We start from the raw sequence: 19,903 nt of genomic DNA on the forward strand, positions 1-19,903 counted from the left end.
CTGTAGTTAAAGGCTTGTGGTATATCCCAGCCTTCTTCCAAGGAGCTCAGAGTAGCAGTTTAGCTGCACAGGAGCCCTGTAAGGTTGGGTGGACAAAGACCTAAACCAGCAGTGGGTAACACGTGGCTCTCCAGATATTGTTGGATTGCAGCTCCCATTTGTAGCTCCAGCCAACACTGCCAGTGCTGAAGGACTTTGTGTGGGGCACCCCCCCCAACATCTGAGGGACCATGAATTGCCCACCTTTGACCTAAACCCTTCTCACTCATTCTGTGAATGCACGGGGTGACTCACCCTGTTAATGAATGGGGTGACCAGTCACACACACTCCCAGGCTAATCTACCTCAGAGGGCTCTTCTGAGGATAAAGCAGAGGGGGAACCTATGCATGCCACCTTAAATTCCCTGGAGGATAAAAATGTAATCATAAAGTCCTAGCAACTTTCAAATTGGCTGTGAGGCTTTGAATCTCATCACAGACATTGGCTTTTCTCAGGCTCATTTCCCCAGGTGTAATGGGAATGGTCATGATCTTGCACCAGGACTAGGGATGGGGGGTGGAGTTTGAATGGTTTTCCTAGGCCTGGCCCCTCAGACTTCATTTCCATTCCTGCTGTGGTGCGTGACTTAATCTGCAGTGTGTCAGGCCTATTTGCGGACTTTCTGGGAATATTGTGCAGTTTTCTTTTAAAGCTCTGCAATTTGTGCTGTTTTCGGAGCAAACCTGTGCAAATTATAGCCGAATTGGTGCAAATTACGCAGACATTTGTGCAAATTGCAGAGCCTCCCCCCCAAATGTGCAAAATGTTCTGAGAGTTCGGGGAATAGCCCGCAGCTCAGCTCACGGATGCAAAGCGAGTTGTACACACTGCAGAACTCTGTCAAGCCAAAAAAAGATCTGGATTTCCCAGTGATGGACATCCCTCACCAGGACTAGCAATTTAAAGATGCTAAAGACAAGTCTATCAATAGCTATTAGTTATGTTGGCCATATGCTACCTCCAGGATCAAATCCCCAGTTGCTAGGGAACATGAGCAGGAGAGGTTCTGTTGCACTTATGCCCTGCTTGTGGGCTTCCCGTTGGGGCATCTGTTTGGCCACTTTGGGAAACAGGATGCTGGATTAGATAGGTCTTTGGTCTGATCCAGCAGGGCTCTTCTTATGTTCTTAAGCATGGAGAACCAGTTTGGTGTAGTGGTTAGAGTGTTGGACTGGGTCTTGGGAGATCCGGGTTCTAGTCCCCATTCGGCCATGAAGCTCACTGGGTGACATTGGGCCAGTCACAGACTCTCAGCCCAACCTACCTCACAGGGTGGTTGTTGTGAGGATAAAACAGAGAGGAGGATAATGTAAGCTGCCTTGGGTTCCTTGGAGGAATATAAATGTAACAAATATATATATATATATATATATATATATATATATATATATAGGCAAATGAAACTGGAAGACAATGAAACACGCATTAGTTCCATCCCATGAAAGGGAAACCTTCCTGTTTGGAACACCTTCAAGTTTATTATCTTATAAAAATGATAGAACAAGTACATAAATAATGGTTACACATATGTATCTTGGGAAGACTGGGGGTGGGGTGAGGGACAACTCATCCCAACCCCAACCCGGGCTATGGTGTGTATTTGTTAATCTTAAGCAAATTCACTATATTGGCTCTTCCTTTTTCTTAAAAAGTTGCTATCATACAAATAAATACACCACCTTATGTCCCACCTGTCTTGTCACAAATACAACAGGTGGCTCATCTCCCTTTCAAAAATAAGAAAAATAATAATAAAATACAAGTACTGTACCCTTTCCAACAATCTTCCCTCCCACCCCACCCCACAGTGGTACATTCCAGAAAGGGGCATACCACCTCATTTGCTCAGAACTAGATCTAAGTGCTCATTAAGTTACCACCGGTGAGGTGTATGCTGCTTCAGGCGCCACTTCCATGTTTGGAAACAACTGCCCTGTAGACTGAACTCTACGGTGTTGAATTAGCATCTTGCATTGCGCCGGATGAAACAGGTTGCTGCCTACGAAAGCCCACATTACAATAGATCAATGAGCTTCTGATGTGCAGCAGCCACTGCTGTCATCTGGCCTTCTACGGAGTAGAACCATTGGTCCATCTAGTTCAGTGTTTTCTCTACTGATTGGCAGTAGCTTTCCATGGTTTCAGACAGAGTTCCCCTCCCCCCACCCCTGCACAGGGCTGGTGTCAAAGGTAGGAATAGTTGGGTACCAGCTGAGGCCCACGCCCTAGCAGAGGACCATTGACAAGGGGGCCCTGGACTTGTTCCTCTTCTTCATCATTGCAAACACCTTGTTCCCACCTGCCTCTTGTCCAAACAATGGTGGTGGTGAGAAGGAGGACCAGTAGATGCCACTGCCCTCCTTGCTCACTGGCTCTCTCTAGTGGTCAAGCAAGCAAGCAGCAGCGATGCTGAGAAAGAAGATGAGAAACAAGAGCAGCTGGTGACAATGGCAAGGAGAACGTAGACTTGCTGAGGGAGGGGGACCATGGGGGGTGTCTTGTTGGAGGGTCCTCCATAACCGAGACCCGGTGCTGTCGCCCCTTCTCCCTAGCCATACCTGGAGATGCTGGGGGTTGAACCTGGGACCTTCTACATGCAAAGTGTGTGCTCTACTACCGAGCTAAGGTCCCTGCTTGTCAATTCTCTCCTTCCTTCCGGCAGTGGTCTCCTTTATCCATATGCTGAATGAGCCAAAATGCGAATCATCATCTCCTCCCTCCCCGTTTTTCATGGGGGCAAACAACAGAAAGAAATTGAGTTCAGGGAAATTGCTCGGAAAGATATGTGCAAATGGTATCACGGTGACATCATTAAGAGATATAAATGTATGATGCAGGAGCTGGTCTAGCTAAAGGGGAAGGTATGAATGGGGGCCATGGTTCCTGCAACAAATGATGTCACGTCAAGGCCAAACTAGAACTTACTAGTTAGCAATTGTGTGAATGTGTGTGTGCGTGCTTAAAGTAAATAGGTGCAGGGGGAGGGGAATCTGGATCAGGAAACTAGTTGGGGCCAGGGGGACAGGGGGCTTGAATCCTCTGCCTTCCACTTCAGTTCCAATCCAAAGGTGGGAAAGCTCCCCATGCAAAGGGTTAAAGCTCCTACCCACTAGGGTCCTGATCCAGATCAGGTCTCCCACATCTTCTATTTCCTCTATTAAAACAACAACAACATACAATTAGTAATTGCATATGGTGTAACATCCGGATTGGCTCTTCTTCATCACAGCAGAGGATAGCAAACAATACAGTATTTATATGCACCTATGATGGATGTGACTTCATATAGGCAGCCCAGTGACCACAAGACCCATGCCAAAAGGGATCACCAGAATGTAGCTTTGGGCTAGCTGTACTGTACTGGCCTTTCATGTTTTATTCCCGGGACATGTCAGAGGCACAGAAAAGTGAAAACCATTAAAAACTGAACTTTCCCCTCAAATTACTAGAAAAATAAGAGTGATTCTTGCTAATGCCTACTATTTCAACAGTTAAGGGGCAAATTACATGTCACGCACTAGGGCATGTAGCAAGACAACCTATGCCAGTTTTTGAAAGGCAAAGCAGCTTCAGGCAGCCGAGGGGGAATTTCGAGTGGTGAAGTGCCAGGAGGGAGAGAGACAGCTTGACCCTTTCATCACCAGCTGTTTTTCCACTCAAAAACACCTCCCCCGGTTACTTCCTCTTTGAATGATTCCAGATGTGTTTTATGGGGGTTAAGTGCCCTCCTGCTCATCCACCTGTTCCTACTCCCAAACCTACTTTGCTCTTTTTTTTAAAAAAAAGGCATAAAGGCACAGTTACGCATGTTAGCCCGTAGTGTGTCATTCGCCCCCAAGACACTGCTTTAAAAGCAGAAGGTGCTTGTTAGCCTGAAATCTAGCTTTACATCTCAGGCCCTCTGATACCGTTGTCCTTGTATTTTCTTTTCCAGCCAGGAAAAACAAACAAACAAACCACATGAGTCATTTCAGGATTTGCACTCAGTAGAGGAGACATTGTCTTTGCTAAGTCTTGTCCACCTATTAGGTTTTCTCCTGATCATATGCTTGCCAAAAGTTAACTTTTTCAAATACTTTAAGCAACAATCCTTTGCATGAAACTAAAACTTCTCCTTCCTCTCCAGCCAGTAATGCAGAGCCTCCTAGTCCTCAGAGAGAGATATTTAAAGGCCTGACACAGATCTATGCACAAAGCAGCAAGTTACGCTGGGCATGAGATGAATATTGGCTTGCATTATAAGTTTGGTTTTTAGGGCACTGGAAAGACAAGTGAAATAAGCCCGCACTCCAGCTGCAGATCCGTGCCTTCCTCGTCTTTCTTGCATTTCCCTCTCCAGTGCTCTCTTAACAGTGGTCCTTTTCAGACTTCTCGAGATACAAAACCTTCACCAGATCTTCCAGTTCTGTCCTGCACACTTGACTCTCACACATTTGGCTTATCTGGGCTTCTCCCTCGCTGAATATTTTCCACTGGTCTAAAGAAACCAAAAAAGCAGAAAAAAACTTACACAATTTCAAAGCAGATATACCAATTAAGATATTGACACTTCAAGGCATTTGCAAGAGCATCTGGATTCCAACCTGATGGGAAGATACCATACATTCATGTCTTTCCTAAGAGATTGACGGTCCCCACAAAAACATTTGGGTTGTGCTGGTTCACACAGGCACGTCTAAAGCTTGAGAACTGTAACATAAACAGATACCCTGCCTGTGTAAAGGCTATCATCCCATCTAATAGCAAGCTCAGGTTTGTATTATTCCACATAATTAAAGTTGCAAGCATCCAGCCAAAAAACACCTATGAAACCTGAATCATCCCCCTCCCCCACTGCATAAAAAGCTGAAGTCAATTACTGGAGCATGTATCAACATTTTCACAAGTAGATTACGTTTTAAATCACAGTTAACCAAATGGCTGGGAAGATCGTAAGCCCAGTCAGATAATCAGAATATGGGGCATTTCTATTTACATTTATTGTGTGAATTTAGGGTAATATGGGGCACCCCATCTCCCTTGTACCAGAGCCCCATATGTGCTCTGATGTACACATGGAGTGCTTATACATGTGGCCTACCCTACTTGTAGCAGGGAAGAGAAAGGTTCCTCCTGTGCAAGCACTGGGTCATTACTGACCCCTAGAGGGACGCTGCTTATGCTGGCATTTTCATGGCAGACTACAGTGGGGTGGTTTGCCATTGCCTTCCCCAGTCGTGACTACCTTTCCCCCAGCAAGCTGGGTACTCATTTTGCCGACATCGGAAGGATGGAAGGCTGATTCAACCTGAGCCGGCTACCCGAGACTCAGCTTCCGCTGGGATCGAACTCGGGTCATAGGGAGAGTTTCAGTTGCAATACTGCTGCCTACCACTCTGCGCCACACAAGGCTCTAGCAGTGAAGAGAGCAGATGTGCAAACCTACAAAACTTCCTAAATATGGAAACATTTATTTATTTTTATTCATTTACCAGACATACAAACCTATATCTAAAAAAGATTCCTGAGAGGTGAACAGTAAAGAAAAAAACAATCCAAATACAAAAGAATATAAACATTTGAAATCAGGTGAGGCCAATAAAACCGTGGCTGGTCATTCAGGAAAAGCATGTTTAAATAAAAATTCCTTTAACAGACGCTGAAAGCACAGCAACGTTACCGCCTGTCTGACAGCAGTTGTCAGGGAATTCTGCAGAGAGGGAGCCAGTATTCCTGAGGGCCAAATTCAGTAGTAGGGAAGGTCTTAGGGGCCTGCATTAATGGTGGTGGCCAAAGGCAAAGCCATGGGGCCAAAAATACAAAAAATACCAGCCTATTGTATCTTACAGCGATCCCTGCCAGTAACTAAGCCTTAGGAGAGGCATTTCAATGCTTAAGAAGGGGGGAAAAAACTGCACAAAACCTGGGAAACTGCCAAATTATCAGTGGTTGGGGGAAAGGGGGTGGAGCTAGAGAAAGGGGATGTTGTCATCTGGGGCACCTTGGAGGGCTGGATTGGGACCCCAGGGGAAACAGAATGGGTGAGGTTCCCCAATCAGCAGTACACGGAGAGAACAATCCTATGGCAGCTAATCAGTGGCCAGACAGCCATAGGATATCTGGTTTTCCGGGAACCGACCTTGGAGCCTGTGCTCCAAGGTTGGTTCCCGGAGAACCGACCTCCCCCCACGTCCGCGCTGCCTTGGAGGCAGCACAGAACAGCCCCATGCTCAGCGCTCGCAAGAGGAGCATGGAGCAGCTGAAATGGGGCATTCTGGGGCGGGCAGGGTGGAAATGCCTGTACAACACATCCAATGTGTTCTATGGCAGCCTCCTCCCCCGCTCTGCCCTCCCGCGGCTAGACAGTTGCAATCAGTTGTCTAGCCGAAAATGCAGGGCAGGAGAAGCGTGGAGGGAACGATCCCCTCCGTGCTTCTCCTGCCCTGCATTGGATAGGCAGTCACCTCCAAGTTCGGAGGCAGCTGCCTATCTGCATAGGATTGTGCCCTAAAAGCTCTTTTCTGAGAGGACCCTAAATGGAACTCAGGTCCATGCAGAACCACCAGGCATGCGTCATCCGATGATGTCAGTGACCAAGCAGGTTGGTAAGGGAGAAGGTGCTCTCTCAAATAACCTGGTCTCAAGTTGTTTAGGGCTTTATAAACCAATAACAAAACAGGAAACCGGCCTGGGAGGAAACAGGTCACAGGTGTGACATGCTGAAAAGGAGCCATCCCCAAGCTGTTGCATTCTGCACTCGCTGCGGCTTGCGGACCAACCTTAAGGGCAGTCCTACATAACGTGCTTTACGGTAAGTTTTGAGGTTACCAGGGAGACATCTGAAGGAATGCATGGATAGAGGGAAACACTCTCCGTTTTATATCACAGTCACTCAGAGGAATCTATAAGGATTACTCTAAGGTCTGGTTTACACTGTAAAAATATTCCAAGATGGTAATTTGAGAGCAATGGCCCCTGGCAGCATAGGCAAGGAATTGTAGGGCGATTTAGCCCTTGCAGAACATCTCTAGTCAGGTTACCATTTGGCTCTAAGGAACTGTGTATTCCACCCACCTCTGCATATCAGAGATTTCTGGAGCTGACAAGAAATGGGTGAAGAGCAGTGATTCTTAACTCCCAGTACACTTCAGCTCTTGACTTGCTCAGTGAACATGTAAATGTTTTTCTAGTATAATTGACCATGTAAACAGCACCGTGATTCACACTAATGAAATGAAGGTCAGAATATATTCCAAGTGTTGTATCTGATGTTAATCCTACTTAGAGTAGACCCATTGAAATGTTAGACTAACATTGGGTGCAACCCCAGAGCTGTAGCCCTGGAATTTTCTTGGTATGGCCATACTGGAACATGACACTGACAAGATCAGTTGATTTGTTGAAACTGCTGGATCTTGAGCATTTTGTTTTACATTCCAGAATGATTGAATCCAAATATCTAAGGATAATGGCACATTTAATCCAATCACAGTGCAATCCTATACACACTTACCTGGCTGTAAATCCCACTGAACTCAGTGAGGCATGTACAGGATTGCATACTAAGGGTGCAATCCTATGCATGTTTAGACAAAAAAAGTCCTATAACTCCCAGCAGTTCCTCATGCTGGTTGTGGAATGCTGGGAAGCGTAGGACATTTTTCTGCCTAAACATGCATAGGATTGCTCCTTTAGCAGATTAAGAATGCAATTCTCAGCAAATTTATTGAAGACTCAGAATCCCCACAAAAGTCAGCAGGATTTACTTTTGATTGAAGAAGCATAGGGTCGGTGTGTGTGTGTGTGTGTGTGTGTGTGTGAGGGAGAGAAAGAGAGAGAGAGAGAGAGAGATTTCACATCTAACGTTTTGTAAAAAATCAAAATAAGAAGGCTTGACTTACTCAGAGTGGTCTTTGTGATCTGCTTGAAGTGGGGAAGTTCTCTGAATTCATCCTTGGATACTGTCTCTGTATCTAAGTGACTCAGGATACCTGCAGCAAAGCAGTTAGAAGAGCACGCTCAGTGAAGGACCCGTCTCCTGGCTGTTGGCATTGTGCCTCATGCTCCTTGATTGTACAGCTAAACCACCAGTAAACTGAACCATGTTGTGTACAAATCATTGCCTGGATTTTCAGTGTGCCTTAATTGTTTCCATTTGTTCCAATGGCAAACTGAATTATCTCTTACGGTTAGATCTCATGACGAGCACCCCACTTTGTCTATCCTGCTGATCGCCTTATTTACTTAAGTGTAAGTGCACACAGGCCTGATTTGGATTGGGATCATGGCAATCTGGGAGGATGGATGTACACTTTCCCTCCTCTGATTTTCATCCCAAAATTCCATCCCCCAGCGGGCAGGAGGGATTCAAATAGATTTTTTTTTCCTACCCCCCCCATGGGTGTGTGTGGAATTTCAGGCCAAAAATGGGAGGGGGAAAAGCTTAAATCCCCTTCCTGAATCACCATGGTCCTGATCTGAATCAGGCCTGCATGTGCTTACACTAAAGTAAGTAAGCCGATCATATATAGCTCTGCTGTGCGTGATTAGCAGAACATTTAGTTTGGCCCAACACTTCTGCTCTTGTTGGCCCTGCTAAACGCAAAACCTTTATCCTCTGAGGGGAGTGGGCAGGTGAGTAGCAAGACCGTGCATATTATATGCTAGGGAAATTCAAAATTTTTCCAGCCAGATAAGAAAAGGTCAAACCCCGCAGACTTTCAGCACAATCGTATGCATAGAAGTCGAACCACAGAAGCCATTCCAGCAGAGGCTATACTGAGGGAGATGAGGGGGACTGGAGCGCCATTCCACCAGCCTCGCAAAAAGAATTAAATGTTCCCCTCTTCCCTCCCCATTCCTTTTTCCTTGTGTGTCGTGTCTTTTTAGATTGTAAGCCACTCTGCGAGCTGAAGTGCAGCATAAAAATTCTTCAAACAAACAAACAAACATTTACTCAGATGCACGCCCCACTGATTTCAATGGGGCATACTCCCAAGCAAGTGTCCATAGGAATGCAACCTAAATCAATCAGGGGAATGATTGCTTCTTTTTAGGGCATCACCCAGATGAATCAATTTCCTACATCCCAACGCCTTTGTATATGTGGAGCTCCAGAAATAGGGATATTATTCATTATATATATATATATATATATATATATATATATATATATTTGTGAATTGTATGCCAGTCCTAGGAAAAGATTTCTTGCACCTTTGCTGGGAGGAATGTCTGACATAACTTTGGCTGAGCAGATGTGCGAACTACTTGTAGATACGGATCCTTATGTAACTAATCAAGTAGACTTATTTGCAGTGGCAACTAAAAAGATTAGAGCAAAGGTCCTAAAAACTGTTGCTATAGATTGTGCATATGATGAACTGATTTGAGTGGCTTGTTCAACCTTTTTTTTTCTGTGATTGTCCCTCTTTTGTTGTTGTGGCAAAATTGTAGGAACCTATGGTTATATACAATAAAATCAACTGAACTGAGATGAAGCTGGACAGCCATCTGTCAGGGATGCTTTGACTTGGATTCCAGCACTGAGCAGGGGGTTGGACTCGATGGTCTTATAGGCCCCTTCTAACCCTACTATTCTATGATTCTATGACTCTAATTAAACCTTTACTCAATTAAATTGATTAAGATCACTAGCCCTGAAGAAAAAAGGCAATGCATAGTTTTGTTCTCTTTTAAGGTCATTTGTGCACATGTCATTGCAGACTGCATGAAGAAGAAGCATTCCTTTCTGTGTGTGATAGCATGCCTCTTCTAAGAAGAAGCATTCCTTTACGTGTGTGATAGCATGCCTCTTCTAAGATAGCAACTTCACCTGCAGTTTTTGTAATGTTTCTATTAAAAATAGTCCCTTTTTTTACGCTGCTACCTGATTAATTGTGGGCACTTCTTAATAATTGATCCAATTTTATCAAATCTAACAATTTAATTGACTAAACATTGTACCCCTAATCTTTTTTATAACCCCTGCCCTTTTCTGTTAAGCCACAGGCAGGAATAAAGTCAAACCCAGAAGGCTAACCACTGAATGTCCTGCTCACTCACCCTCTGCCTTCTGCGATTTTATTCTCTTTGTATTTAAATGCAATGAGGACTAGCAGCTTGCTTTACAGAAAAAGGAAAAAAGGCTGAGGGTCAGAACGGGGGAATTTGGTATTTCTAACTCAGGGCCAAAACACAGATCATGTGGCAATCCCTCATAGGCTCCCAATGTTTTTTTGGACATTAAAGCAGCTGTGGAGGGTTTAATTTTGATTGGAGCAGTGGCCCCCAGGATGGGTGACTATGTGTTTAATGCTCTCCCACCCTAGCTGTTTTTTTGGATATATATTATCCTCCCCACAAACTGCTATTAACCTAGGTAGTGGAAAATATACAGATAATAGCAAATTTGGAGAGGTGGTGATTTACATCAAGAACACAGCACAGTGGAAAGGGTTAAACAGCCTTTCACCCATCCATGCTGCTCCAATCAAAATTGGAGCTCCTCCTCATGGCAGCTTTAAAGAGCTTTTCTACACAAACAGCTTTTCCTTTCTTGCTTTTCCACAACATAACCTCTAGGCTATTTGCGTTGCCCTTATTTTCGCCGTAGTCTACGTAAAGATTTACGTAGACTACAGCGACCAAATAAGGAACGCGAATGGTGGCTCCCTATGGGGGCCGCCATTTGCGTACGCACTTTTTTTTTTTTAAGTCACCCGTGATAGGCTACGTGACGATTTACGTAGCCTATCACGGCTGACTTGGCAGATCTAGCCGTGATAGGCTACGTTAATCGTCACGTAGCCTATCACGGGGGCGTTTTTTTTTTTAACTTTTAATTTCGTGGCTGGGCGAGGCGAGGCGCCTCCTCCCCGGCCTGAATTTCGGCCGGGTGAGGCGGGAAGCCTCCCCCCCGGCCTGAATTTCGGCCGGGCGAGGCGGGAAGCCTCCCCCCCCCGGCCTGAACTTCGCGGGGAGAGCAGCGAAGCGCCTCCCCCCCACCGCGAAAAGCTGCGAGACCAGGTAAGTGACTTTCGTGCACCCCTAGGAAACACAGACTACAAACATTAAGAACCTGTGGATTACAAAGGGCTTTACTTTTTCCTAGCTGGAGAAAGTATCAATTGCCATTAACCACTTCGACCTCAACAGGTTTGCAACTTGCAGAGTACCCAAGTAAGTGATTTGTGCCCTTTGATTGCTCTCACTCGATCCAGAAATGGCTTAAGCCAAGGAATTCACAAATGAGCTTATGAGTCAGGTGTCTTCTTGATTCTTTCTGAAATCAGTGGAGCAAGTTGTATGACGCATTAGGATGACTTGCCCTGGATACAGCCTGGACAGCATCAAAAGTTGAGTAATGGATTGTCAGCTATTGAAATAACATGCAAATACGTCGTGTTTCTTTTCAGTGTGGAGTTAAACATCTTTTCACGATGTTGATGAAAAGTCAGACGCCAGCAGTGCAAATGCTTAGGGCAGACTAGACATTATGTTAAAACCGCCTTTGTGAAGGATTGAGGCCTACAGAAGCAAGGCAAGGAAAAAGGTCAGGCCTAGAGGACAGGAAAAGGAAGAAGGTCAGGCTGTGAGAGCTGGACTATAAGGAAGGCTGAGCGCCGAAGAATTGATGCTTTCGAGGTGTGGTGCTGGAGAAGACTCTTACGAGTCCCCTGGACTGCAAGGAGGTCAAATCAGTCAATCCTAAAGGAAATCAACCCTGAGTGCTCATTGGAAGGACAGATACTGAAGCTGAAGCTCCAATATTTTGGCCACCTAATGCGAAGAGAAAACTCTCTGGAAAAGACCCTGATGCTGGGAAAGACTGAAGGCAAAAGGAGAAGGGGATGGCAGAGGATGAGATGGCTAGGTAGCATCACCGATGCAATAAATATGAACTTGAGCATGCTCCGGGAGAGAGCGCAGGACAGGAGGGCCTGGCGTGCTATGGTCCATGGGGTCACGAAGAGTCGGACACGACTGAACGACTGAACAACAACAACAAAAAGTTTTTGTTGGGAGGGGGTATCCCTGGGAGGAGGAGTTTCATTTCCCCAGTTAACTGTCATTTCCTCATGTTTGAAACAGTGCTTTCACTTTTGAAGGAGGAGGGTATACAGAGGGAGTCAGTAAGAGCAGATCTGGAGAGACCAGAGCCTGAAGAGGGAGCAGGAAGAAGCAGCCTAGAGAAGTCTAAGTACAGCTAGGGTAAAGGAACTTGCGTTCTGCAACTTTTATTTTCTATTAATGCCTTTTATATGCCTCTCCTCTATTGTGTAAATACCTTTAGGTGTGATTTGCTTGCTTTAATTTACCAGCAAACTGTCGTGGTTAAACCCTGTGTCTAGAGTGTCAGTCACCCCACGCCTAAAGCCCACATTATTGGAAAGGGGAAGTTTAAAAGAAGGAAGGTGGAGTCTTAAGGAGGCAAGGGATCCTTAAGGAGTTGCTCAGGGAGTCCAGATCATAAGGGGAACGCTGACAGCCTTCATAATTTCATTTAAAAAAGCAGTGGTGCAGGGCCCTGATCCATATCTGGACCATGGGGTGGGTAGAGGGGGAATGTAACACTTAAAATGAAGAAAGCTTGGAGGGACACTGAAGTGGATTTCTATGTGAAAAGATTCTGAAGACAAGGTTGGATCTGGCAATGTCCCAGATCTAGAGCTACTCAGAAGTACATTTGTATTTGTATAGGCAGGTAATCCCAGTGTATGGCTTATAGGGTGCAACAGGCAACTGGGCCACAATTTTGCACCTGGCTTTAGTTGGTGGCCAGGTCTCAGGTTGCCAGCTCAGGTTGACTCAGCCTTCCATCCTTCCAAGGTCGGTAAAATGAGTTCCCAGCTTGCTGGGGGAAAGGTAGTCACGACTGGGGAAGGCAATGGCAAACCACCCCACTATAGTCTGCCGTGAAAATGCCAGCGAAAGCGGCGTCCCTCTAAGGGTCAGCAATGACCTGGTGCTTGCACAGGAGGAACCTTTCCTTTTTCCTTAGTTGGTGGAACTCTAGTAAAAAAGACCCAAAGGAGATCCCACAACCCTGAAGTTTGTCCATCCCTATTCACTGCTTAGTCCACAAAAACATCTGTCACAATACACTTTTTAGCCTTTGGGTACTTGCAGACAAGTCTTCTATTCTGCAACTGCCCTGCTTCAGGGTCAAAGCTCACAATACTCCTGGCAGCTCCATCTTTTATCTTTTTCACTCGAGTAAGTGCAGGGGTCCCAGTTCAGGCTCAGACCCTGGTGTGGTTGGCAAAGGGGGCTTTAACCCTCCCCCCACTGTAGCCCCAATCCAGACTGCCCCCGCACCTGCAATCTATAGTGCCAAATATGGACTCATTTGCTTCAATGGATTGCTGTTTGGCAATATAAATTGCAGGCATGGGAGGCCTGTGCTGGATTGGGACCATAGTGTGTGTGTGTGCGTGTGTGTGTGTATGTGTGTCTGGGGGGGGAGGGTTAAAGGCTCCTTACTCCCCAAGCTAGTGTCCTGATCCAGATTGTGGGCTCTGTGTTTATTCTAGAGTTTTTTAAAAAAGTGTATCAGCTAACTATGTCCTTAAAATAACATGTGCTTCAGGTCTCATTCACTGCATTTGACAGGGCCTTCAGATCAATTTGTAACCTTCCAATGTTTTCCCACCACTTCTTCTGCCTTTTTTCTTACTAGAAAAAAATTCTATTAAGGAGGAAAACATGAAATAGCTCCACAAGGCCTTCTGAGTGGAAGAGCTAGGAGCCCTCCAACTGGAAGCATCCTTGAAATGTTCCTGAAGGCTTTATTCTTTTTGTTTTTGCCTTCTAGTGTGTTTCAGGATACAAACACTTGTTTTTATACCACATCAAAGTTGAAGTCCAACATATCTGGAGGGCACGAGGCTGGGGAAGGCTGACCTAGTTAGTGGCTAAGTCACCACAAGATTTTGTTTAGTTTGCCGTAACAGACTAAGGATGCAATCCTATGCATGTTTAGATGGGAAAAAGTCCTGGCTGGCTCGGGAATGCTGGGAATTGTAGGACTTCTTTCTCTCTAAATGTGCATAGGATTGTGCCCTACCACAGCTCCCTCCCCACAGGGTGGTGACCCAAGACCTTTTGGTGCCTGAGGCAAAGGACAAGAAGGCACGCCCTCCCATTCCATGTAGAAAAGTGAACTGGACTGGCAGATGGATCTGTCTGCAACACTGATAATGGGACAGTATCCTCCACTGCCCCTGAAGACTGCAGGCTACCTTACGGGGCACAGAGCATATGGCATGGCCCACTGCTCTCTCCTCCAACACCTTGCTGCCACCTCCCACCATCTGCCACCTGAGGCAACTGCTTCACTCTGGCTAATGGTAGGGCTGGGCCTGCCTCCCCCCTCCCTCTCCTCCTTGGTCATGGAAAGATAATGTGCTGTGCTCACCTTTCCTAATGGTCCACACATGGATTTCTACCTGTGGCGGCTGATCTTTCTCCACAGCTATTTTTCGCACGGTCTCTCCCTCCTCTGCAAGTACAGCTTCATAGACAGGAAGTGTCTCTTCACCACAGTGATAGTCTTTAACGTCAAGGACCTGACTTTCAATTTCTTCTGCAAGAGAAAAAAGTGATTCATCCGTATTTGATGGATTGATTACATCTTCACCCCACCTTTTCTTCAAGGATCCCATGGCAAATCATATGCCCCACCCTTTTATCTCTCAAACAGCCCTGTGAGGTAGGTTAAGCTACGACTCACCCTATTAAAATTAGTGTAAGCTGTAAATTAAATTTGTTCGTTGTACATTGTTATAGCCCAGTTGGGGGTGGTCAGGAAAAGGCAAAATGCAGAGAGGGGCAGTGGAAACCTCTGTTGCTTGTTTTCACCATGTCCACTCTCTGACTGGGTTCACATGATCATGGTGGGGGAAATAAGCCACAGTGGATTATTTCATCTACCGCACGTGCCAGCATGATTTGCTTAATTACCCTTGTCAGTATGGGTTGCTGTTAGGGATGTATGGATTGTGTAAAATCCATTCCATCTGTGTTTCGTGGGTTGTCAGGCACCTTTCATTCCATCATCCACCCATCAACAGAATTGGTTTTTTTTTTAGTTTCCAAATTTGCGCAAATTCATATTTGCGCAAATGTGAATTTGCACAAATTCACACATGCAAAAATGCAAAAATTCCCACAAAATGTGCAAATCCCCCTAAAATGCACATTTTACCCTTTAGCCTATGGGAGAAATGCACATTTTCAGCTTTTTTTTTAATTTTTGCGTATTTTTCTATGATTAAATTTGTGCAAAATTCTGGAAGGTTAGAAAAATGGTCCAGTGGTCTGCAGAATTCACCTGGCAAGGGAAAAGCTGGTCTGCTGCGGAATCCATGGGTCAAATTCATAAAAATCCGAACTCATTTGGTTCCGTTGCAGATTTCTCTGACATCCCTAGTTGCCGTGTCATGCAAACACAGGCGGCTTGGCTATAAGCCATGCACTGTTGTGGGTTATTTGAAGGTTCCTTCCCACTCCCAGCAAGCCATGGCACCTGTGTTCGAATGACATGGCAACTTGTGCTGGCAAGGGTAATTAAGCAAATTACCACGCTGGCACCCGTGTGTGTGTGTGTGTGTAAATAAGCCACTGTGAGTTATTTCCCCAACCGTGATTGTGTGAACCTGGTCAGAGGGTGGGCATGACACAGAAACCTGCTCTGCGAATGGTAATTAAGCGATAAGCAAATCGAGACGGCACGTGACCAGCATGCGTGGCAGGGGAAACAAGCCACCGTGGCTTATTTCCCCCACTGTGATTGTGCAAACAGGCACATTGAAGGGCCAGCCATGTGGCCAGAGCCTACAGAGGATTGCCTTCCCATGTAGCTATGCATGCCCTCTGGGAGGGTTGCCCTTGGGAAGCAACTGCACAGGGAACCATTTACGGCTTGGGTCCCAATGATCTCAGAGAAAGTCTTCTGCCATACAAAACCCCTCCTCCCCCAACACCTAAGACCTTCTGTTGAGGCCCTTTTCTGGATTCCATTGCATGGGAAGGCCAGATTAACCTCCACCAGGAGCAGGGCCTTTGGGTAACAACCGCGCTATTATGGAACTCCCTCCTAGGGAAGTGTGAGTAGCCCCCCCTGCTTATCTTCCACAGACAAGTGAAAACCTTGTTTCGCTTGACCTTTGGGAATTAATTACTCTTTTGCTCCACAGTATATTGTCTGTTGCTTCCTGTTGTTGTTCTTTACTTTATATTGTATTATTAATTTGTAAATCTCTGTGACACATCGGACAAACATCTTTCTTTCTTTCTTTCTTTCTTTCTTTTTCTTTCTTTCTTTCTTTCTTTCTTTCTAATAATTATATACTGCTTCATATAATAACGTCTATAAGCAGTTTAAACACATACTTAAACAAGCAAAGAACTATGAGGTGGCTATTTCCCTATGAACCAGCCCTTATAGTGCAATCCTATATGTGTCTACTCAGAAGTAAGCCCCACTGAGTTCAGTTGGGACTTACACCCGGGAATGATGGCAGCCTCAGTTCCTTAAAGGGCTCAGGCTGAAGCTGGGGAATGGGGTGTCCCCTTTAAATGCAAAGCAATATTGCCATCCCTACCTGGGCAGATTTTACAGCATTTCCCTTCAATTTTCTTTGGCTGCTTGCAGGGATATCGGTCCGGGCAATTAATCTTTTTGCATTCTTGCTTGGTGACATTGCAGGTACATAGCACGCACTCCACAATTCCGTAGGACCGGAGGTTAGGATGCCAAGATTCCCCATGAGAGTAGGTTTTTCCATTCGAAACGCACACTGTGATGAACAGTTAGAGGGAGGAGGAGGAGGAGGAGAGAAGAAAAGTAGATCTTAGATATCAGCAACAGGGATACGGTGGCTATAGCTCCCATTACCCCTAAGCAGAACAGCCAACGATGAGGGATAATGGGAGCTGTAGACCAAAATTTCTGAAGGGTCACAGGTTGCCCTCCCCTGCTCTAAATGCTTATAGCAGCTTTACCCAACCTGGTGTCTGCCAGACGTGTTGGACTATAACTCCCATATCTCCCCAGGCCACAATGGCTGGGGATGATGGGGGCTGTAGTCCAACACATCTCAAGGGCTCCAGGTTGGGGAAGGCCAGCTTATAATGATGCCCCAGAAGAGGGCATGGCTCACAGGCAGGAACCCTGAACAGAAGCACCCATCTTAGAAGGTGAGGACATTTTGCTGCAGGTCTTACTTGCCAGTGATCATCTTAAAGGTACTTTTCAGTTCCCATGTTTCATGCAGAGCCTGTGGTGTTTAAATCCACATAAGAACAGAAGAGCCACGCTGGATCAGACCAAGAGTCCATACAATCCAGCATTCCGTTCACATGGTGGCCAACCAGCTGCCTGTAGGAACCCCACAAGCAGGAAACGAGTTCAACAGCACCCTCCGTCCATGTTCTCCAGCAATTGGCGTACACAGGCCCACCGCCTCTGGTACTGGAAGCAGCACATAGCCCTCAAGCCTAGTAGCCATTGACAGACTTCTCCTCCAGGAATTTGTCTAACCCCCTTTTAAAGCCATCGAAGTTGGTGGCCATCCCTACATCTTACGGTAGCAAATTCCATAGTATCTTACTATTATGTAAGAGGGATAAAAAAGTCTTCCTATCCACATTCTCCGCATGCACGTGTATTTAGTAGATCCAGCCTAGAGATCCATAGATGCATTTAAAAGCTTAATGGTGCAATCCTATACATGTTGACTCAGCAGTAAGCCCCACTGAATTACTCCCAGTGAAATGTGTATAGGATTGCTGCTGAAATGCATTAAAAAAAAAAATATTGGGATCTGCAGTCGGACTTTCAAAAAAGCTGAGTTTGTGGTACAGCCGTGCACACCTAGCCATGAGAAATCTGCAAAGCAAATCTGAGAAACAAATTTGACTGGCCGTCATCCAAATGCGCCTTTCGGGCCTTTCTAAACATCTGCAGTGAACTTCACGGTTGCTGATTTGGAATGTCAGGAATCTGGAGTTGTGTAGTTTGGAGCCAAATATGTGACAATGAGACCGTGACTTCTAAGGGAGTATCTCACCCAATGAGACACAACATCCCCTTTTCCATGGGACAAAGCAGTGAGCTAGCAAGCTGGTCACTCACAACATATCCAATCTATTTTCATGGGCCCAACAGAAACCTCCAACTGACTGCAGAATTTCTTCTACTCATGGCTAATGCTGCCTCCACATCTCTGCCAGCTAGAGATAACTAGTGTCAGGAAAAGAACAACAAAAACTCAAATAAGACTATTGGAACATGCTTTGCAGGGCCAGCCGAAGACATTTTGCTGCCTGAGGCAAAAGACAAGATGGCACCCCCTCCTGTTCCAGAAACCAACTGGACTCGCACTTGAGTGTTACTTCAACACTGGCAACAGCATAGAGTCCTCCATCACACCCGAGGGAAACAGGCTAGCTTAGGGGATGTATGACAGGCTGTGAGGCACACACAGCTTTGTCCTCCTAAGAGAGTAGAATGGCTGGGGTACTGCAACTGCTGCCTCCTAGCACTTTACACCTGAGGCAGTTGCCTCACTCTGCTGAATGATAGGGCTGGCCCTGATGCTTTGTATGCTAGGGCTTTTCATAATGAAAATAATTCATTTCTTTAGGCATGTGCAGAGTGTTTTCCTATCACTACTCTGAATGAATGAATGAATGAATGAATGAATGAATGACTGAATGGAGTACAATTTTTATTGTTACAACCATTGGTTACAACAATGACCACTGGAAGCAGAAAAATATAAAATACGTAAATGCACATAAAATGTTAAAAGCAACAATTCATAATCAATACAACTTATTTATCATTCCACGTAGGGGGTGGGGAATTAGCTCAAAGTTTAGAAGCTGAAGTTCACCATGGCCAATAGGGGTGCCCTTTAATGGGATGTAAACAGAAAATCTGTATTCTCCTATTTGGGGCAGCGCTACTGAATAATCACAACCAACCTCTACACATGTTTCTAAGTTAGGGGACATGACTCCCACGCATGCTTTAGACATTTCCCCTTTGAGCCCGTTTTTGACATTCTCAACTCAAGACAAATCTAACGTTCTAATCACAACTGCTATTGCTCCTTGGATTTTTGTTTTTGTTTTAAATAGCCCAATATGGTTGCCTGCAATGGGGGGGGGGGGTTAGAGATTTTGGGGGAACTCCCAAATTGAGGGTGGCGGGAACTTGTGGACCTCCAAATGTTCTGGTCAACAGCTCCCATTATCCCTAGACAATTTACATTGTAGTTTTAAGCTTTCATATTTTATATTGTTTTATGTTGTACTTTGTGGTTTTAATTTTTGTGAATTGCCCAGAGAGCTTCAGCTATTGGGTGGTATAGAAATAAATAAATAAATACACACATACAAACATACATAATAGACAGAACAGCCAATGGTGAGGGATATTGGGAGTTGTAGGCCAAAACATTTGAAGGATCACAAGTTGCTCACCCCTGCTCTAACAGCCTATAGCAGCTTTCGCCAACCTGGCGCCTGTCAGATGTGATAGACTACAACTCCCATCACCTCTGGCCACAAGGGCTGGGGATGATAGGAATGGTAGTCTAACACATACTAGGGGTTTTTTTTTTAGAGCGTTTGGGGGAACTCCAAAATTGGGGCAAAGGGTGGGAGGGAGAAAAAGGGTTGTCGGTGTTAGCCCTTCTGCAGCCTGAAACTCTGGATGCCCAGAAAGTGCACAGCCTTCTGTTTGCATGTACAATGGCCCATAAGAACCTCAAACTCTATGGCAGTCATGCCTGTGACCTTCTGAAGTTACCTCTCTAGTTAATTAATAACACTCATGCTAATTGCATAGAACAAAAGAAAAAGACCCTGTC

At 45.5% G+C, this 19,903-nt stretch overlaps 1 protein-coding gene across 2 annotated transcripts in view; it reads right to left on the reverse strand.

Annotated features, from left to right (window-relative positions):
* Window positions 1-4,387: 4,387 nt before the first annotated feature.
* CHRDL1 (chordin like 1) overlaps window positions 4,388-19,903 on the reverse strand; it is a 65,382-nt gene continuing 49,866 nt past the window's right edge. Inside the window, exons 8-11 of one of the 2 annotated variants that reach the window (XM_084813351.1) lie at window positions 16,628-16,822; window positions 14,440-14,607; window positions 7,922-8,011; window positions 4,388-4,518 (exon numbers count right to left, since the gene is read on the reverse strand). In XM_084813351.1, coding sequence (XP_084669477.1) covers window positions 4,388-4,518; window positions 7,922-8,011; window positions 14,440-14,607; window positions 16,628-16,822 — 584 coding nt within the window. Of the gene's footprint in view, window positions 4,519-7,921; window positions 8,012-14,439; window positions 14,610-16,614; window positions 16,823-19,903 lie in introns of both variants that reach the window. The other variant, XM_084813350.1, reaches the window with a different exon arrangement.

The sequence above is a fragment of the Heloderma suspectum genome, chromosome 9, assembly GCF_057233095.1.
Source record: "Heloderma suspectum isolate Gila_16-S chromosome 9, 16-S_ref, whole genome shotgun sequence".
NCBI classification, from domain to species: domain Eukaryota; kingdom Metazoa; phylum Chordata; class Lepidosauria; order Squamata; family Helodermatidae; genus Heloderma; species Heloderma suspectum.